This window comes from Arachis ipaensis, chromosome B5 (genome assembly GCF_059453495.1).
Source record: "Arachis ipaensis isolate K30076 ecotype BB chromosome B5, ASM5945349v1, whole genome shotgun sequence".
NCBI lineage: Eukaryota > Viridiplantae > Streptophyta > Magnoliopsida > Fabales > Fabaceae > Arachis > Arachis ipaensis.
This window is the reverse complement of record NC_142440.1, coordinates 132,756,866-132,775,186: the sequence shown is the minus strand read 5'-3', so window position 1 is coordinate 132,775,186 and position 18,321 is coordinate 132,756,866. Positions and strand designations below refer to the sequence as shown.

The 18,321-nt window shown below is 38.4% G+C and overlaps 1 protein-coding gene across 4 annotated transcripts; it reads right to left on the bottom strand.

Moving 5' to 3' along the window:
* Positions 1–2,082: 2,082 nt before the first annotated feature.
* Positions 2,083–10,244, bottom strand: LOC107643989 (uncharacterized). 4 transcript variants are annotated; one of them, XR_015883293.1, is made up of 5 exons: positions 9,583–10,244; positions 8,367–8,735; positions 3,955–8,274; positions 2,698–3,121; positions 2,245–2,609 (listed from the first exon to the last, which is right to left on the bottom strand). XR_015883293.1 is itself a non-coding variant. In XM_088486545.1 (4 exons), the coding sequence occupies exons 1-3, from the start codon at positions 9,691–9,693 to the stop codon at positions 3,979–3,981; spliced, it is 4,776 nt and encodes a 1,591-aa protein (XP_088342671.1). In that variant the 5' UTR covers positions 9,694–10,244; the 3' UTR covers positions 2,083–2,609; positions 3,955–3,978. The 4 variants fall into 4 exon arrangements, 2 of the variants coding, with proteins under 2 accessions (XP_088342671.1, XP_088342672.1); XR_015883294.1 differs by having other exon boundaries at positions 8,428–8,735; positions 9,583–10,228; XM_088486545.1 differs by lacking the exon at positions 2,698–3,121 and having other exon boundaries at positions 2,083–2,609.
* Positions 10,245–18,321: the final 8,077 nt, after the last annotated feature.

The window sequence follows — 18,321 nt, the reverse complement described above, 5'->3', positions numbered from 1 at the left end:
AGTACCTTAGAAGGAGTTTAAGATGAGTATTCAGAAGTCCCTTAGGTAGCGTTTGTTTTGAGGTACTGAGACAGAGACTGAGAGACTGAGACTCAGTATCGTGTTTGTTAGTTCAGAGATTGGTACTAAAATTTCTGTCTCTGTCTCTAAAATTTCAGTATTTCAGTACTTCCAAAAAGTAGGGACACAGGGGACTGAAATTTTTAGAGATGGAGACTGAAACTTTAATAACATTTTATACCTAAAATACGTTCATTTCAATTAATTAATTCCAATTTTACCCTTTGTACAAATTAAATTAGAATTTCATTCTTGTTTTAATTCCTGTCTCCTATTTTACACCAAACAGAATACTGAGATTTATTTCAATCCTTGTCTCTTAGTCTTTGTCTCTCAGTCTCAGTCTTTTCGTCTCTGTCTCTCCACCAAACGCTACCTTAGGTAACGTTTGGTGGAGAGACAGAGATGGAAAGACTGAGACTGAGAGACAAAGACTAAGAGATAGAGATTGAAATAAATCTTAGTATTCTGTTTGGTGCAAAGTGAGAGACAGAAATTAAAACAAGAATGAAATTCTAATTTAATTTGTACAAAGAATAAAATTGAAATTAATTAATTGAAATGAAGGTATTTTAGGTATAAAATGTTATTAAAGTTTTAGTCTCCATCTCTAAAAATTTTAGTCCCCTGTGTCCTCATTTTTTATAAGTACTGAAATACTGAAATTTCTAAACATGATACTGAGTCTTAGTTTCCCAATTTCTGTCTCAGTACCTTAGCGTTTATTTTGAGGTACTAGTACAAAAATTGAAAGACTGAGACTCAGTATCATGTTTGTTGGCTCAAAGGTTGGTACTAAAATTTCTATCTCTGTCCCCAAAATTTCAGTACCTCCAAAAATTGAGAACACAAGGAATTGAAATATTTAGAAACGGAGACTAAAACTTTATTAACATTTTATACCTAAAAACTCTCATTTCAATTAATTAATTCCAATTTTATCCTTTGTACAAATTAAATTAAAACTTCATTCTTGTTTCAATTTCTATCTCCCACTTTATACCAAACAGAATACTGAGATTTATTTTAATTTCTGTCTCTGAATCTCTGTCTCTCAATCTCAATCTTATTGTCTCTGTCTCTCTACCAAAATAATACACGTAATGTTTAGAAGAAAGAGAGACAGAGACTAAGAGATAGACTGAAATAAATCTCAAGTATTGTATTTCATGTAAAGTAAAAGACAGAAACTGAAATAAAAATAAAACTCTATTTTAATTTGTACAAAAGACAAAATTATAATTAATTAATTGAAATAAAAATATTTTAAATATAAAATGTTATTAAAATTTCAATCTCCATCCCAAAATATTTCAATCTTCTGTGTCCCCACTTTGGTACTAAAATTTTAAAAATAAAAGTTCAAATTTTAGTATCAATCCCTAAATTAACAAATATAATACTAAATCCCAATCTCTAAACCAACAAATATAATACTAAACCCAATCTCCGTCCCAATACTTCAAAAGAAAGGCTACTTAAAGGACTTTTATTTTTCTTCTCTGCTTGGTTGTTTTAAATTTTCAACCACCAAAAAAAAAGTCCCTGACCTTAACTGGGAATTGATTATTTATTTATTTTTATAACGTGCTTTTCCAAAAATGTTGATATGGCTCCAAGTGGAACCCCCACTGCAGGCGTTGCTCTTAGCTGCTATATTAAACCTGATCGGCAAGATTATTATTTTGGTGCTTTAGTTTCTATAATTCGTTATTTGTAGTATTCAACTGGTATAACTGATCTTTTTGTAGCATATATTTTCCGAAAACATTTTGTCATATTTCTGGGTCGAATATTGCATGGGACATCGTGTATAGACGCTGGGTTGTGGCTAGATGCATTCAACAGCAAAGAACAAAATACAACATTATGAGCCATGAGAAGAATGTGTTTCGCCAGCAAATATTACGTAGACGTGAACCACTACCAAAGAATTTGAGTTAATCTACATCACAATGCAAATCAGAGAGAGAGAGAGAGAGAGAGAGAGAGAGAGAGAGAGAGAGAAATAGAGGCCACACATTGACCATGACGGCTAACCTGTGCATATATCATCAATAACCAGAATGTGATAAGTGAGAAAATTCAAAAAGTCAAGAGACTACAGCATTCTATATATGTAACAAAAGTTGGAAGAGAAGGTAAGGAGGAAAGAAAAAATAATTTTAAGAAAGACAGAACTGGCTTCAAGCCTGGCCAGTGATTCATCCAATCCTCTCCTTTCAAATGGTTGAGAATGGATTGGGATGTTGCAAGGAACGGTCACAGTCAACATTTATGCCAATTTTTTTTTCCTTTTTTTCCTTTTTTCTTTCTTTTTTCGTTTTCTGAGACACTAGGCGGGGCATTATCACACCTGTTTTCAGTTAGATATCTACACAGAAAAAAACTTATCTGCAAGGAAGGGGCAATCTGTTGGAAGCAGATTCATACAAAACAAACTGCATCAGCCATCAGAGGCCCTGCTATGCCAGCAGCAAGCGAAGCATCAGTGGACACACGGCATGCTAAATTTATCCCAAATATTCCCGACATCTTCCACAAAAAACCTGCATGGCACGAGGAACACATACAATTAATTGCAAGTTCCAAATTACACAGCATTGAAAACGGGAAATTGCAAGACATGAACACAACCTCAATATGAGCGGAATATAGAACCAGCATCGTGTAAATAACAGCATTGTAAACAAATGGAACCCGAATTCAGCAGGCCTTGAGACAAATCATAAAGGCTGCGTTTGTTTCTGAGAACAAGACAGGACAAGACACTGAAGGACAGAGACACAAATTTTTGTGTTCTTGTATTCTGTTTGGTGAAAAACTAGAACAAATTATGAAAATTCAACTTATTTCTCATTTTTTTTTTCATTTAAAAAATTTGAGATGAAAAATATAATAATAAAAAATATAATCATGAAAAATTAATAAGAATAATGAAAGAAAAAATAAAAAATAAGTTGTATCCCTTGTTAGTGTCTCTGGACACATTGTCTCTGTACATATCTCTTCTGCCAAACACGATTATGTGTTTCTGTGTCCCTGTCTCAGTGTCCTATCTCTGTAAACAAACGCAACCAAAGATCTAACATCAAAGGCATACATCAACATGACCTAATTTGACAGACTTGGCCAAGAGCCAATTTCATGAAACTAAGGATTTCAAAATCTGAGACACTACAGAGATTTGGAAGAAATGGATAAAAAAATAAATAAATAAATAGATCCTAGAATCCTATCTAATAAACATATACTTAGAAGCATAAGTGAATTATTACATAAAATTAAGAGACAATAAAAAAATATAATGGAAGGAGAATCGAAATTATTGCAGATTTTTTTGAGTAAAAAATATGGCGTAGCCCACACTGATTACCAAAAGAAAAACCCCGTCACTTAGGCTTCAGGCCCATGATGTCTATCATTATCATAAATAGAAAAAGCACGTGCACACAGCCGAAAACTTCACAGGTAGTCAGAAACATACTAAACACCCCCCCCCCCCCCCACAACAACTACAACACACACCCAGACACAATAAACTCGACCAAGCACTCAAAACAAAGGCAGCACATAACATCGTTAATGCCGCAACATCATCAGCACAGCTCCTCAAATTGAACATAACATGGGGAGCCTAGGTTTCATCCACACCAAGAAATGGAGCCTCAGTATGTGGAATGAATCACGCAAACACGACAATTGGGTATTTTTATGCGTTGGCTTGCCTGTTAACAAGCTTTTGTGGAAGTACTATCCCAACACCACCCCCCCCCCCCCCAAAAAAAAAAAAATTCGATCCAGATATACTTGCAGAAATTGAAGGGAGAAGAGGGGGAGAAATGAAACAAACAAACATCGATACACAGTCAAGGCTTGCAATAAGGGGCTCACCTCAACTTAAATATTTCCATTATCCTACTGCCATGAGGGCTGTTTGTAGCTAAATCTATCAGCTCCATCCCAACCACCATCAGGTTCTTTCCTCTTCAACACACCTGCCACCTGAAACATCTTCATATGTTCTTCCATCAAGGATTGTGAATTGGGATTGGGAGCGGGCACTTGCCTCAACCCAGAAGGCAATCTATCCTCTCTTCGGTCTGTATCCGTGCCACCAGGGCCTGAATTAAGATCGAGACTTTGACTTCCCCATTTGCGGTTGTCAGGAATCACATTACTTGTACCACCTGGAAGACTCATGACATAGGGACGAGCATACGCTGAGGAGACAACACCGCCAGGTCCAACTGGCTGTGACGGTATGGTAGGAAAGCAGAGTCCACCAACAGTTGATGAATCCATAAATGCTGCTGAACCAACAGAAAAGGAGTTTGAAGATAATGGAAAACTGGTCTCAAATGGAAATCCCCCTGGATACGGAAAGGGTGCAGTAGGTGGGTAAGCAACAGCAGGAGAGGATGAAAGCACTGGCCCCCTGTACAGCTCAGGACCAAAGGAACTGCTACCAGAAGTAGCCATGAGCCGCTGTGCCGCAGCAGCTGTAACATAACTCTGTTCACCTCTACCAGAAAGATGCGCAGGGACAGTAATTGCTGAATATGAATTGCCTGGAGGAAACCATGACGAATAATTCCCCAATTCAGCAGTGTTCGCTCTCGTACCATGGATAGCAGATGGAAATGGTGCACTATTTTTCATCTGCTGACTTCGAGCTGGGACCTCGGTGCCAACTTCATCAAGGCCTGGTCCATTATTCAAATCAAAGTCTCTCGACACACTCCCGCCATTGGATAACCCACCAGACAGTGAAGACTTACTTGGCAAAGCAGGAACATCCAGTTTACTGAGAGAGAAAGAAACAGCATCAGGAGTCTCATCAACTCTGTTCAAATCAAGATCAAGTCCCATAGTGGTGCGATCAGGTGGACCAGATTCTAAAGAACCATGGGAAGCTACATCCTCAAAACTTCTTTCATCAGCAACATTCAAATCAAAATCTAAAGGAGCACGGCATTGTTTCAAAGCAGTGGAATCAACAGAAGGAATATCACTAGTTGATGATGTCTCTACGTTTTTCCTAGGCTCAGCTGGCCGGAAGGCGCTTGTAGCAGCAGAGCCTTTCCATCCAAGTTCACCCTTACTGCGCAATGGGTTTTCCGGCGGAATTAATGGTCTCTTGGCAGCAGATGCCACGGTAATTGTTGCATGGAATCCCCCAGAGATGGACGAAATGGGGAAAGGCAATGCAGAAGGATTTCGAACCACAGATGATGCGACATGTTCTTCCTGTCTAACAATGTCCCCTTGGCTCACATCATCAACAGGGAAACCCTCATTTAAATCAAAGTCCAATCTTACGGCTGCATCAGACCCAGAAACAGTTACAGATGGATTAATACTGCAGGCATGCTCTCCTGCAACATGAGAATCATTCCCATCTGAGTTACACTCTGAGGTTTTGGATGCTTCATTTTCTTTCCCAGGAACTTTAGACAACTCTGGGCGATTTGAAGACATAGAGCATTGTCGAAGAACCTCTTTCCTGCCAGAATTATCTTCATCGCATCCATTAGCTTCAGCTGAAACTGCTGAGTCTCGATCCTTCCGTTTTTCATCAAGTTCAGCGGCAGCCAACTTCATCTCACTTGCTTGTTCATCCCTGGATGCTGGCAAAGAATTACCTGAAGCAGAGGGTGGAGCCACATCCTCCTTTTTAAAATCTGGAGACTCAGATTTTTCTGTAACTGGAGATGACTTTTGAGATGACATACCAGTAACCATCACTTGCTCCACACCAATCTTCTTATCATCTGAAGATAACTCCGGTAACTTTTCACCTACCTCCTTTTCAATCTTTACAGTTGCAACAGTCTCTTTCGAAACTAACATTTTACCATTCTCCAGGATTGTCTCACCCAAGTGATCAACCTTCACCGGTTGAGAGTCTGAACCGCTACTTTTAGCCCACTGACTTCCAAATTCCCTCTGCTCGAGTGATTGGTCCTGAGTCTCCTTTTTATATGGTAACAAGGTTTCAGGAGTATCCTCAGCCGTTTCCAACCGTGGGCATACAGCTTCGGCATTTTGTGACAAATCTGCAGCTGAACAATTTATTTGAGCTCTGTTATCACCAGATTTCTCTTTACAACTAGATGAAATAGCTTCGTCTACAGAAGAATCACGCAACATTGTTGTCACAGGGTGCCCTGGATCATTTTTAAATTGCAATGACTCAACAGCACTAAACTGAGGCTCTCCTGAAGCTACTGCATCAGATTGTGCAACAGTATGAGCAGATGTTTCAGCCGGATGTTTTAGCTTGGAAACATTGGCTGAACTTGATTCATCTGCCACAGATGACTTCCCCTCAGGTGAAGCTGGAGGTGAGATATTTTCAGATCTGGATATTTCCCCTGCAGCAACAGTAGCAAGTAAGTTCATCCCATCATCTCCAGGCGAAACAGAGGCACTTGCTTCAGAAAATTTCACACAGCTTTCAACTAATGCATTCATAGGGCTTAAAGATGCATCATAAGTCTGGCCAGATCTGGAAATAAAACCTGAAGGGGAATTAGTTTGTTTTGATGTCTCTGCTACTTTATCGCCATCTTCATTAACCCTTCCCCGTTCATCACCCAAAGGAGAACCGTTATGATCCTCACAACTTGTAGCACATGCCTCAGTTATCACATTTGATGAAGCAATGGTATGCAAACCATCATTCTTAGCCTTCACTCTTCTATCCTGAGACTCATTCTTGTCAGAAGGAGGCGAAGCTTTCCCACAAGGAATAGCAGGTTCTTCAGAAGAGCCACCATTAGCACCTCGTGAAGGACTGCGAACAGTATTTGGCAGCCTAAGGATCAGACGCTGATTATTACTCCCTTGATCGGTTGGCTGATCAGGAGACTTTTCATGGGCTACCCGAGTTGGTGAAACTTTTTCAGAAGGGGAATTTCTAGTGGAACTTTTTGCAGAAGTGGGATCCTTCTGAGCAAGAGCGACACCAGCGCCATGTATACCATTGCTGGACTTCCGGGTTCGAGATGCACCACCAGGCATTTTGCTCACACTCATTGACACTGCAGTGGAGCTCCTTGAATCTTCCCGGCAAGACCCACCAGTTTTTGCATGTTCACTAGAACAAGAAAAGCTGTTGTTCTGAGATTGACTAGAACTGCTGCTCCTCTCCTCCTTGATAGGTGTCAACGGTTGATCTGATGCTGCAGCGCCAACTACCGCCTTAACATTTTGATCTTTAGAGGTACTGCTTACTGAGGTAGTCATCGATTTAATTGAACCAGGAGCTGAAGAGGACTTGGACAGGGCCTCCACAGAAACATGCTTAGCCAACAAAGGTTTAGATACCGAAGGTTGAATTGCAGATCCCTTTGTAGCATTCTCCGGTCCTCCAGTTTTCTTATTTCCAACATGAGAGACCTCAGAAGCCGCTGGCTTTACTTGCCATGAAACAGGACGAGTAGAACCAGATTTTGAATCAGTCATATTCATTTCAACCTCAACACGTTTCTTCCACGTGTCTACTAAACCCCTAGCCTTCCTCTGAATTTCAGAATTTTTGTGTGTGCGTAAATGATTGACAGATTTCCCAACATTGCATGTTTGTAATGCATGAAGGTTAACAGGAAGCTTATCCAATGCACGAAGCAACGCTAACAAAAATTCCTCCACAGATTTGTCACTTTCTTTATGGTTACTACTGTCACTAATTTTCCCTTTGTGGACCTCCTGGAGCCATTCGTCCAACACAGGCAAACCCCTAAGCTGTACAAACCAACCAAGACAGTCATAACGGTCTGTAGCTGCTATAACATCAACAAGCATAATTCGCCCAGCCAAATCTATTCTTTTATCACCATTGTCTGGTTGCATGAGCTGTACAAGTCTTTCAACTCCTTCAAAGTCTACAAGCCCACCTTTGTCAGTAATTTTAGCAATCTCAGACTTCATCATGCTCTCAGGTCTACCCTGTCCAGAATCCCCATCATCTGCTTTAAATAACCGCTCTCTTTTGTATGGATCAGATCCCTGCTCACCCCTTTCTCTCTTTTTTCCCTTAACCTGTGCACCAAGGGAAGAATTATTTTGAACACTATCAGAACCAGATTTCAATGATTGTGTTGTCGTCGGACCATTCAAAGCTTTTGGCGAACGGCCTCCTGACTGCACTGCCCCATGCATTTCTAATTTTGTCTTATCTAATAACTGGTCAACTTCTTCCTGAACAGCCTGATTCCATCAGAAGACAAAAAAACCTATCAATAAAATCTAGCAATAATATAACACAGGAAAATACAAACACAAGATCCAGGAAAACTGACATTAATGTAATCTTTATCAGTTAGCCACCATAAACAGTTGTTCTCAATGTCATACACTCGCCTGCAGACAAAAGCAGATATCCCTGAAGGAAGTTCAACACCTTTACGAAGGAACGCGACTTTACACGGATGGAGTAATGATGCAGCAGATATTTCATCCTTGTGATAGGAGTAGAAGACTTCGTTTGGGGCAGCTTCCAATATACCCTTGGCAAGATTCACATCAGCATGTCGGTAAAGCCAATTCACTTCTAAAGTTGGACTTTCTTCTTTATTAACTATTAACTTGCGAATTATTCCAATAAAAGGTGGGGAATCCTGGGGTGGCTTGAAAAGTGCACAATCACCAACACGAATCTTGCGTCCATCCTGCAATGAGCATGAATGATTAAGTTTATTACATTAGGCACGAGGTAGTAATCAAAATTAAGTGTGGTAATCAAAATTAAGAAAAAAAGAGTATTAATATGTTAAGCATAAACAATAACAGATAAGTCAACAATGAACTGGTTGTATTGGGGTTGGGGATCGTTTCGGACGGAAAATATATCAATGAAATATACACGTCGCGCAAAACCAGCGCCGAAAAGAATAAGAGTGCATAATGCAGAGATAAATAATCAATCTAACAAGCACAAGTCAGCTAGAATAGAGCTCTGAAGAAGAAGGGAAAAATCGGATGTGATATATAAAAGATGGAGAGCATTTAATTCACACAGAAGACTAACAAAACTCGCAGAACTTCCATAAAGAAGCACAAGCACATCACACGGACTAATAATCCAAAACTAGACGCGTATATATAAAATAAAATTTCCGACCCCCAAATTATCAACACCTCAAAAACATAATTAATTTCCGAATTAATAGTCCCAGGGAATGAAAATAAAATATTATGTTTAAGGAAAAAACAACTTGCGTCTAATCTAAGATCCCAAAAAACAAGAAAAGAAACCCAAAATCACCCAACCAAGGGAAAAACTTCAAACCAATAACCAGATATGATAAATTCGTAAAAGAAAAGAAAACCCAAATAGCTCAAAATCGAGCCAGACATTAAAAATGTTAGGAATTTCGGATTTTAAAATGATACTCTAGGCTTTTCATTAAAAAGAAAATACCGAAAAGCTCAGAGGGAGGAAAAACCAAAACAAACGCATTATGAACACCAAAAGCAAGTGGAAAATTGTAAATTTCACAAATTATATGTATATACTTTGCATATATATTCAGACGGTGAAGAATCGGGGGCTACAGCGGTGGCGTTGGAAGGTACAGGCCACATGTGCCGGCTGTGTTTCCACTCCTCAGGACCGGACCCATGCATAATATTCCTCCATCTTCATTGATCCCACAATTCTCCCTGAAAAGAAACATCAATTCGAGGTCGAATTTCCCCACAGCAGCAAAATAATGAAAACCCTAGATTCGAACAATCGGCATGGACTGCTAAAGAGAGACCAACGACAAAATCGAAAAACCCTAGATCAAGCCCCTCAGATCTCTGCTTCTTCCTGCTACTGCTGTACAATACAATCCAATCGAACAAAGGGGGGAAAAGAAAACCTAGCCGATCGATAGAAAGAAAGAGGGGTAAGTGTGGTGTTTCCTTTTTCTTTTTAGGGCTTAGGTGGCGATTTTTTGTAATCGGAAAAATCGGCGAAGGAAAGGGAAAAGGAAGGGTTCTTCGAGTAATCGAGATCGATCGCTGGGAATGGAAGAGAAATCCAGAGATTTTGTGCGAACAAGACGCGACGATGAGAGAGAAAGGGAAGATAGAGAGAGTAAAAATAAAAAATAATAAAGAGGAAAAAGAGTTCGATGCGCTTGGCAAACGCGAAACGGCGAGAAAATTTTGGGCCTAAAGAGAGAGAGTGTGTCTGTGAGATTAATAATGATAATATTTAATAACAAAAAAAAGAAAATTTGTTTTATTTTGTAAAATGATCGCGACAAGGGGAACGACGACGTTTGGGTTACCCGAAAACGACACCGTTTGCTTCTTCCGTTACGGACTCTTTAACCCACATGTCTTTAACTTGTGCGTGTACTCATGGCTCGCTCTCGTTGTCAACTCACTCCTTCAGTCCCTTCTACTTCCGTGCCAAATGCGAGGAGCTAAAAACCACGTATGGACGGGATTCTGTTCCTCTTTTATGATTTTGTCAATTTAACTTCTTTTTAACTACTTTACTTATTAATTACGGGATCTTGCTAATATAATTCTAAGGATGTATTTTAAAAATATCATAAAAAGAATGTTTTATTAAAAATTATTAAAAAGATATTTTTTTTATATTTTTAATACATTAAATGTTTTGAAGCATTAAAACTTTCTATTATTAATTTCTTAAAATATATCTTTAAGATATAAAATAACTAAATCTATTAATTAATATTAATTTTTATATTTATTATTATTATTATTATTATTATTATTATTATTATTATTATTATTATTATTATATGTATACAATGTAAATATAGATTAGAAGGGACTCATACAAATTTTTTTTTAAATAGTTCTTTACTATATATAATGGAGATTTAAAAAAAAGTTGGTGTATAAAATTTCTTCCGGGAAATACCCTTCCCATATATTTATAGAAAAAAACTTGTGTTATTACTAACATAACATTTAAGCCTAACACCTCATAATTAAAATGTAAGTTACTTAACATCTTGATTTTTTTGTTGACTAAACAAATAAAAAAAAAAACAAAGAAACAACTCCTCTAACAAGTTGAGGGAGATCACTATAGAGAATAGGGAGGATGTCATCTCAAGGTTTCATTCATTCAGCATTATTCACCATGCAACGTAACGAATGGCATGTTTTCCAATCGCATCACTTACTCTGTTAATTGTTCTCTGCACAAGCTTAATACCTGCTGACGTGTACCCTATAAATTTAGCGATAAGATCAACAATCAAAACTCACCAAATAATCCAGAAACAATAAACACGGAGGAACTCAACCACAATTTGATTAGAATTACAAACAAATATCATCCTCAATCTGTTATTAATAACGGCACCCATCTTTTAACCAAAATATCATAACAAACAAAGGAAGTTAAACACTTCACTCATCTATATAAACAAACTAGATAGCTCAGTGGAAGGCAGATTACAAATACATTTTATTTTCTTATTCGTATTACTCTTTTAATATCTTGTGCTGACTTAAACGTCGGAGTGCTTTTTGCAGGTGTTCTCGCCGCCGTGTTTCGCAATACCGAGATTTTCTACCATTTTCCCTAGACGACGTATAGCTCTCTTCAAAGTCGAGCAGTCGTGAAAGGAGTCTTTATACCTCGGTTGAACTCGAACGGAACATTTGGCGCCCACCGTAAGTCCGGAATTCATCTACCCCCACTATTTTCTTTACCTAGCTCTTTACTCTCTTCTTTTACAGGATCTCCGATCCTCAAGTATGGCTGATAATGGAGTCCATCAACCCACGCAAGCAGAGCTCCTAGCTCAGATTATTGAACTCCAGGCAGAAGTCCGAAGGATAGCCGAGCTATCCATCTATAACAATGCCGGAAAGCATGAGGAAGAAAACTCTAAGGGCTCAGCTCAAGGCAATACAGACCCATTGACAAACGAATTTTTGTATGGTCTAGAAATTCATAAATATATAATCGCGTTGTAAGTATAGTTTCTAAACCAACAGAAAATCCTTTCGTGCAAAAGTTTTGGTTGTCACAATAACAAACCCAGTAAAATTTATAACCGAAGTATCCAAACCTTGGGTCGTCTTCTCAAGAAATTGCAGGGAGGTGTATTTATTACTGGTTATGGGTTTTTATCTTTTTGGGGTTTTTGAATAAGAAAACAAGTGATTTAAATGACAGGAAAAATAAATTAATAATTATAAAGAAAACTCTTGGCAAGGTATGAGAACTGGGAATCATATCCTAGTTATCCTTATCAAGTGTGATGAGAATTGGATTTTGTTCCCACTTAGTTAACCCTTACTAAATAAAGGAAAGTCAAGTGGACTAATTAAATTGATTCTCAAGTCCTAGTCAACTCCTGTGGAAAGACTAGCTTTAGAGCGATTCAAATCAATTAGCAACTCCAATTTCAATCCACAGCTGAGTTTGATAACTCAAGTGTTGCCAATTAATCAATCAAAGCTAAAAGGGAAGAAAATCTACTCGAATGAAAATAATTTGGATAAATCGAAAACATCAATAACATAAATAGAATAACGATCTTATATCTGAAATACGGCAATTTATATTAATTAAGAAAATCCTAACATGAATGGTTCATAAGCCAAATTGAAAAGATAAATAACAATTAAAGTAATAGAATAAATAAGAGTAGAAAAAAAATTAAAGGAACATTGAACCTGAGAAGAAGTTGAAATCCTAATCCTAAAACTTGAGAGAGAGGAGAAAGCCTCTCTCTCTAAAAACTACATCTAAATCCTAAAATTGTGTATTATGAATGTTGTTTATTTCTTCCTCTTTCTCTTTGATTCCTCCATTCTCTGGCTTATATTCTGTGTTTCTGGATTTGGAATTGGGCCGAAAAAGGGTCCAGAAATCGCTGGGGGTGTTTTCTGCAAATTCATGTACGTGGCGTCTGTCACGCGTTCGCGTTGATGCTATTTCGCGCTAGGCACGCGTCCGCGTCATCCATGCGTTCGGGTCGTTGCCTTTTCTTCAAAACTCCATTTTTGTGCTTTCCTTCCATTTTTGTATGTTTTCTTTCTGTCCTTTAAGCCATTCCTGCTCTATGAGACCTGAAAATACTTAACACACAAATCACGGCATCGAATGGTAATAAAGGATAATTAAATTTAATGTTTTTAAAGCATAGGAAATATGTTTTTCACATATATCATAAAATAAGGAAGGAAAAGTAAGACCATGCAATTCATATGAATAAGTGGGTGAAGAATTAATAAAAACATTCAAATTGAGCACAAGATAATCATAAAATATGGGTTTATCAACCTCCCCACACTTAAACAGTAGCATGTCCTCATGCTAAATCCAAGAGAAAGAGTAAAGGTAGAATGGTGGAATCTTATACAATGCAATCTATTCTAAATGCAAGCTACCTACATGAATCATGCAATTCTAATTACTATCCACCTATATATATAGAGCTTACATGTGGCTAATTTGATTCATATTCTCCAAGGAATCATATATGTAAAATTAATGCCAAGCCATATTAAAATACTTTCACAATTGAGTTGGGTTAAAATATTTCACAAACTTGCAAGACAGTTAAATAATTAAATCTGGATATATGGAGATGAGCTATTGAACCCTCACTGGATTTTATGTTTACTCTCTAGTCACTCAGTGTTTGGGTTAATCACTCTATTCTTTTCTATTCATGCTTTCTAAAACTTTGTTCTTCATCTAACCAATCAACAAATATACAATGTATATGATGAGCGGATAATTTATACGCTTTTTGGCAGTGTTTTTACATAGTTTTTAGTATGATTTAGTTAGTTTTTAGTATATTTTTATTAGTTTTTAAATAAAATTCACATTTCTGGACTTTACTATGAGTTTGTATATTTTTCTGTGATTTCAGCTAATTTCTGGCTGAAATTGAGGGACTTGAGCAAAAATCAGATTCAGAGGTTGAAGAAGGACTGCAGATGCTGTTGGATTCTGACCTCCCTGCACTCAAAGTGGATTTTCTAGAGCTACAGGAGTCCAAATGGCGCTCTATTAATTGCGTTGGAAAGTAGACACCCAGGGCTTTCCAGCAATATATAATAGTCCATACTTTGCTTGAGTTTAGACGACGCAAACTGGCTTTCAACGCCAGCTCTCTGCCCTATTCTGGAGTTAAACGCCAGAAACAGGTTGCAAAGCAGATTTAAATGCCAGAAACAGGTTACAAAATGGCGTTTAACTCCAAGAAAGACCTCTACATGTGAAAGCTTCAATGTTCAGCCCAAGCATACACCAAGTGGGCCCGGAAGTGGATTTCTGCATCATTTACTCATTTTTGTAAACCCTAGTAACTAGTTTAGTATAAATAGGACTTTTTACTATTGTATTTACATCTCTAGATGTTTAGTTCTTAGATCATGGAGGCTGGCCATTCGGCCATGCCTGGACCTTATCACTTATGTATTTTCAATGGTAGAGTTTCTACACACCATAGATTAAGGTGTGGAGCTCTGCTGTTCCTCATGAATTAATGCAAAGTACTATTGTTTTTCTATTCAATTCAAGCCTATTTCTTCTCTAAGATATTCATTCGCACATAAGAACATGATGAATGTGATGATTATGTGACGCTCATCACCATTCTCACTTATAAACGTGTGCCTGACAACCACTTCCGTTCTACATGCAAACAAGCTTGAATGTGTATCTCTTAGCCTCCTGATCGTGAGATCAGAGTCTTCGTGGTATAGGCTAGAATTATTGACAGCCATTCTTGAGATCCGGAAAGTCTAAACCTTGTCTGTGGTATTCTGAGTAGGATCTGGGAAGGGATGGCTGTGACGAGCTTCAAACTCGCGAGTGTTGGGCGTAGTGACAGACGCAAAAGGATTACTGAATTCTATTCCAGCAGGATCGAGAACCGACAGATGATTAGCCGTGCGGTGACAGCGCATTTTGGACCAGTTTCACTGAGAAGACGGGATGTAGCCATTAACAACGGTGATGCCCTACATAAAGCTTGCCATGGAAAGGAGTATGAAGGATTGGATGAAAGCAGTAGGAAAGCGGAGATTCAGAAGGAACTAAGCATCTCTATACGCTTATCTGAAATTCTCACCAATGAATTACATAAGTATCTCTATCTTTATTTTACGTCTTAATTATATTTTAATTATTAAAACTCTATAACCATTTGAATCTGCCTGACTGAGATTTGCAAGATGACCATAGCTTGCTTCAAACCGACAATCTCCGTGGGATCGACTCTTACTCGCGTAAGGTTTATTACTTGGACGACCCAGTGCACTTGCTGGTTAGTTGTGTGAAGTTGTGACAAAGAATTAAGATTATGAACGCGCGTATAAAGTTTTCAGCGCCGTTACCAAGGAATGAACGATCACGATTTCCCACACCAGTATACATACAAACATCATGAGGTCTTTTCAAGGTTGTAATGGGGCCAACGTAAAGGTAAGGGTGTATATAAGGCTAAGTGAGATATAAGTTGAATCCTTAATTAGTCTAAGATCTCACCTAATATATACATTCCCTATAACAATTTTAAAATTATCCTGGTTTTCCCAATTTTTTTCCACTTTTGTGTTACATACTCATGTACCAAGTTTATTTTGTTTTTACCTCCATGTGTATTGATTTATTATTGGGGCGAATCTGTCCCCTTATTTAATTACTTAAAATATATTTAATTTTTTTTAAAACATAAACATAACATTTTCAATGCACATGGTGTTTTCATTTATTTAGGTTTCATATGAGTATGCTCCCAAAATCCTGATTATTAATTTAACCCTTCCCTATCAACCCATGTTCCCACGTTTCCCTACACTTAGTGTGCATCACAATTTCTATCTTAAGCTAAACAAGGATTCAACTTGGGATTTTTAATTTTGTTTTTCCGCTTAAGGCTAGTAATGTGGTTATAGAACAAGAGGGGATCAAAAGGCTCAAGGGAGCTAACAAAGGTGATGTAGGAGGTAGGCTTATTTGGGATAAGTGAGGAAAAATTCAAATAATGGCCTCAATCATATGTGGGTATGTATCTACATTCTATATTGGACATATAGCTTAAAACAAAGTAAAGATTACAAGTATAGAAAAGAAGTGCGAAACACACAGGAATGAAATTTATGGTTAAATGTAATCATACAATTAAGTTCAAAAACTTACGGGTTGTGTGTTCATTGGCTCAAAAACCATATATCAGTTATGTATGTCATGCAAGTAGAAATCAAGAGTTCCCATTATTCTCAATGTGAATCTTAGGATGGCTCTTAAAAACTTAGTGTTTTTCCTTGAAGAAATGTTATTAACTAACTCACATTTGTTGCTATATATATATACAGTGTGTGGATTGTTGTGATTCTGTTATACTAAGGTCTCTAGTTTACTCTTTTTATTTCCAATTAATCCAAATTATCGTATGCTAAAATGGTAAACTAAACTAATTAATCCATATATTCTATATCACAACTTAATAAGCTAAAAGTGCAACTAAACTAGATATCTAAGATAAATATATAAACCAAAGTGCAAAAGACAGAAATACAGTAAAAATACAGAAAAATGTGCAAGTACTGGAAGATAAATAAGATAAGATAAAATAAAAATAAAAAATAAAAATACAGAAAAATAAGCAAAATAGGATAAAAAGAGAGTCTGAAAAGTGGTTCACCAAAATAAAGTTCGCCGGAGATGGCGACCTCCCCACACTTAAATAATAGCATCGTCCTTGATGCTCACTCAAGCTGGGTTTGAAGAAGTGTCATCTCCGGAAGGATGTGCAGTAGGTGTCTCTGTGGTGGTCTGAGGCTCTGCAGTCTATATGAGTGTCGGAGGGTCTACCTGCTGAAGTGGAGGCTCTGCATGTAGAGGAATCTCTGGATCAGCCGGCTGTATCTGATGGGACTCCTCATGGTGTGGCGCAGCCTGCTCAGGTCCTGCCTGCTCAGCCTCTGCATGTGCCTCCTCCTCATGATCGTCCGCCTCCTCCTCAGATGGCTCAGAAGGGGTGTCAGGCTCGGAGGGGATGTCGTGGTGGCCAGACCGGATCATCAACTTTAAGTGTTCATAGCGTCGCTTGTTGTGACGCTCAGATCTCTCATATCGCTGCTGGTTGTGGCACTCTATCTGGTATAACCGGTCGAATAAGTGATGCACGAGGTGGTAGATGGGTTCGGAAGCAGGTGAGGGTGCAGTAGTGGTGGCTGGTGCAGCAGGGCCTGAAGGGGCAGCAGAAGATGTGGCTGCCTCAGCAGAGTCAATAAGAAATGGAGGTCTATAGCCTAAAGCCTCAAACTTCCTACTGTGAGGAATGATCTTCTTGCAATCTGCAGCAGTTGGCTTTTCATCAGCAATCTCCTAGGGTACCTCAGCTCGGCAGCCTAGCTGAGTGATCAGGTATGGGAATGGGAGGGTGCCTCTGACATGGACTCTGGCCATGTAATACCGGATAAAGCGGGGCATATATAAGTCTTTTCCTTCCATCACACACCAGATGAGGATAATCATAGCAGCTGGCACCTCTGTCTCATGAGTGCTCAGCATCACATAGTTACTCAGAATCTGCTACCAAATCCGAGCTTCATCGTTCAGATAAATGATCTTAATTCCTTTGGGCACCACTGCGGACTTGCCCATGACCCAGGGGACAGTAGGATCAAGCGCTATAGTCCTCTTGACTGCGTCCCAGTCAAATCTCATGAATCTCATATCTTTCTCAGCTTTTTGGTAGCCATCTGGCTGATCTGACTTAGGCTGAAGTTGGAGGATTTCTTCAAGTGCCTCCTCAATAACCAGTATCTGCTTGTCTCTGAGTTGGACTGCATCCAGGGATGTTTTGAAGTAGTTACAGTAGAATTCTCTGACCTAGGATGAGTTGATTTCACTCAAATTCCTTTCCAAGAAGAACCAACCTTTCGGTTTAATTTGGTTTGAAGTGTATTGTTTGAGTTCTTCTGGAATTTTAAGTGTCCTTTCCAGGTATAAGTTCCTGGAAGTGGCAAAAACTGGATACTTAAGCTCATAGTATCGGTTTGCAAACTTGACAGGATCAGTGGCAGGCAGTAGCTGATCAGCCTTTTTCTGCGGGGTAGAGTTCTTCTCCTGCCAGAAATCGTCGTTGAGGATATCTAAAATAGTGCTGGAGGATTCTCCTCTTTTCCGTTTGCCTGTAATTGCTTTGCCTTTTCCCTTACTTTTGGGACCAGACATCCTGAAAAGCAGAAGTTGCAGGATACAATTTAAGAACTAAAGCAGGAAAACAGGTAAGCAAATAG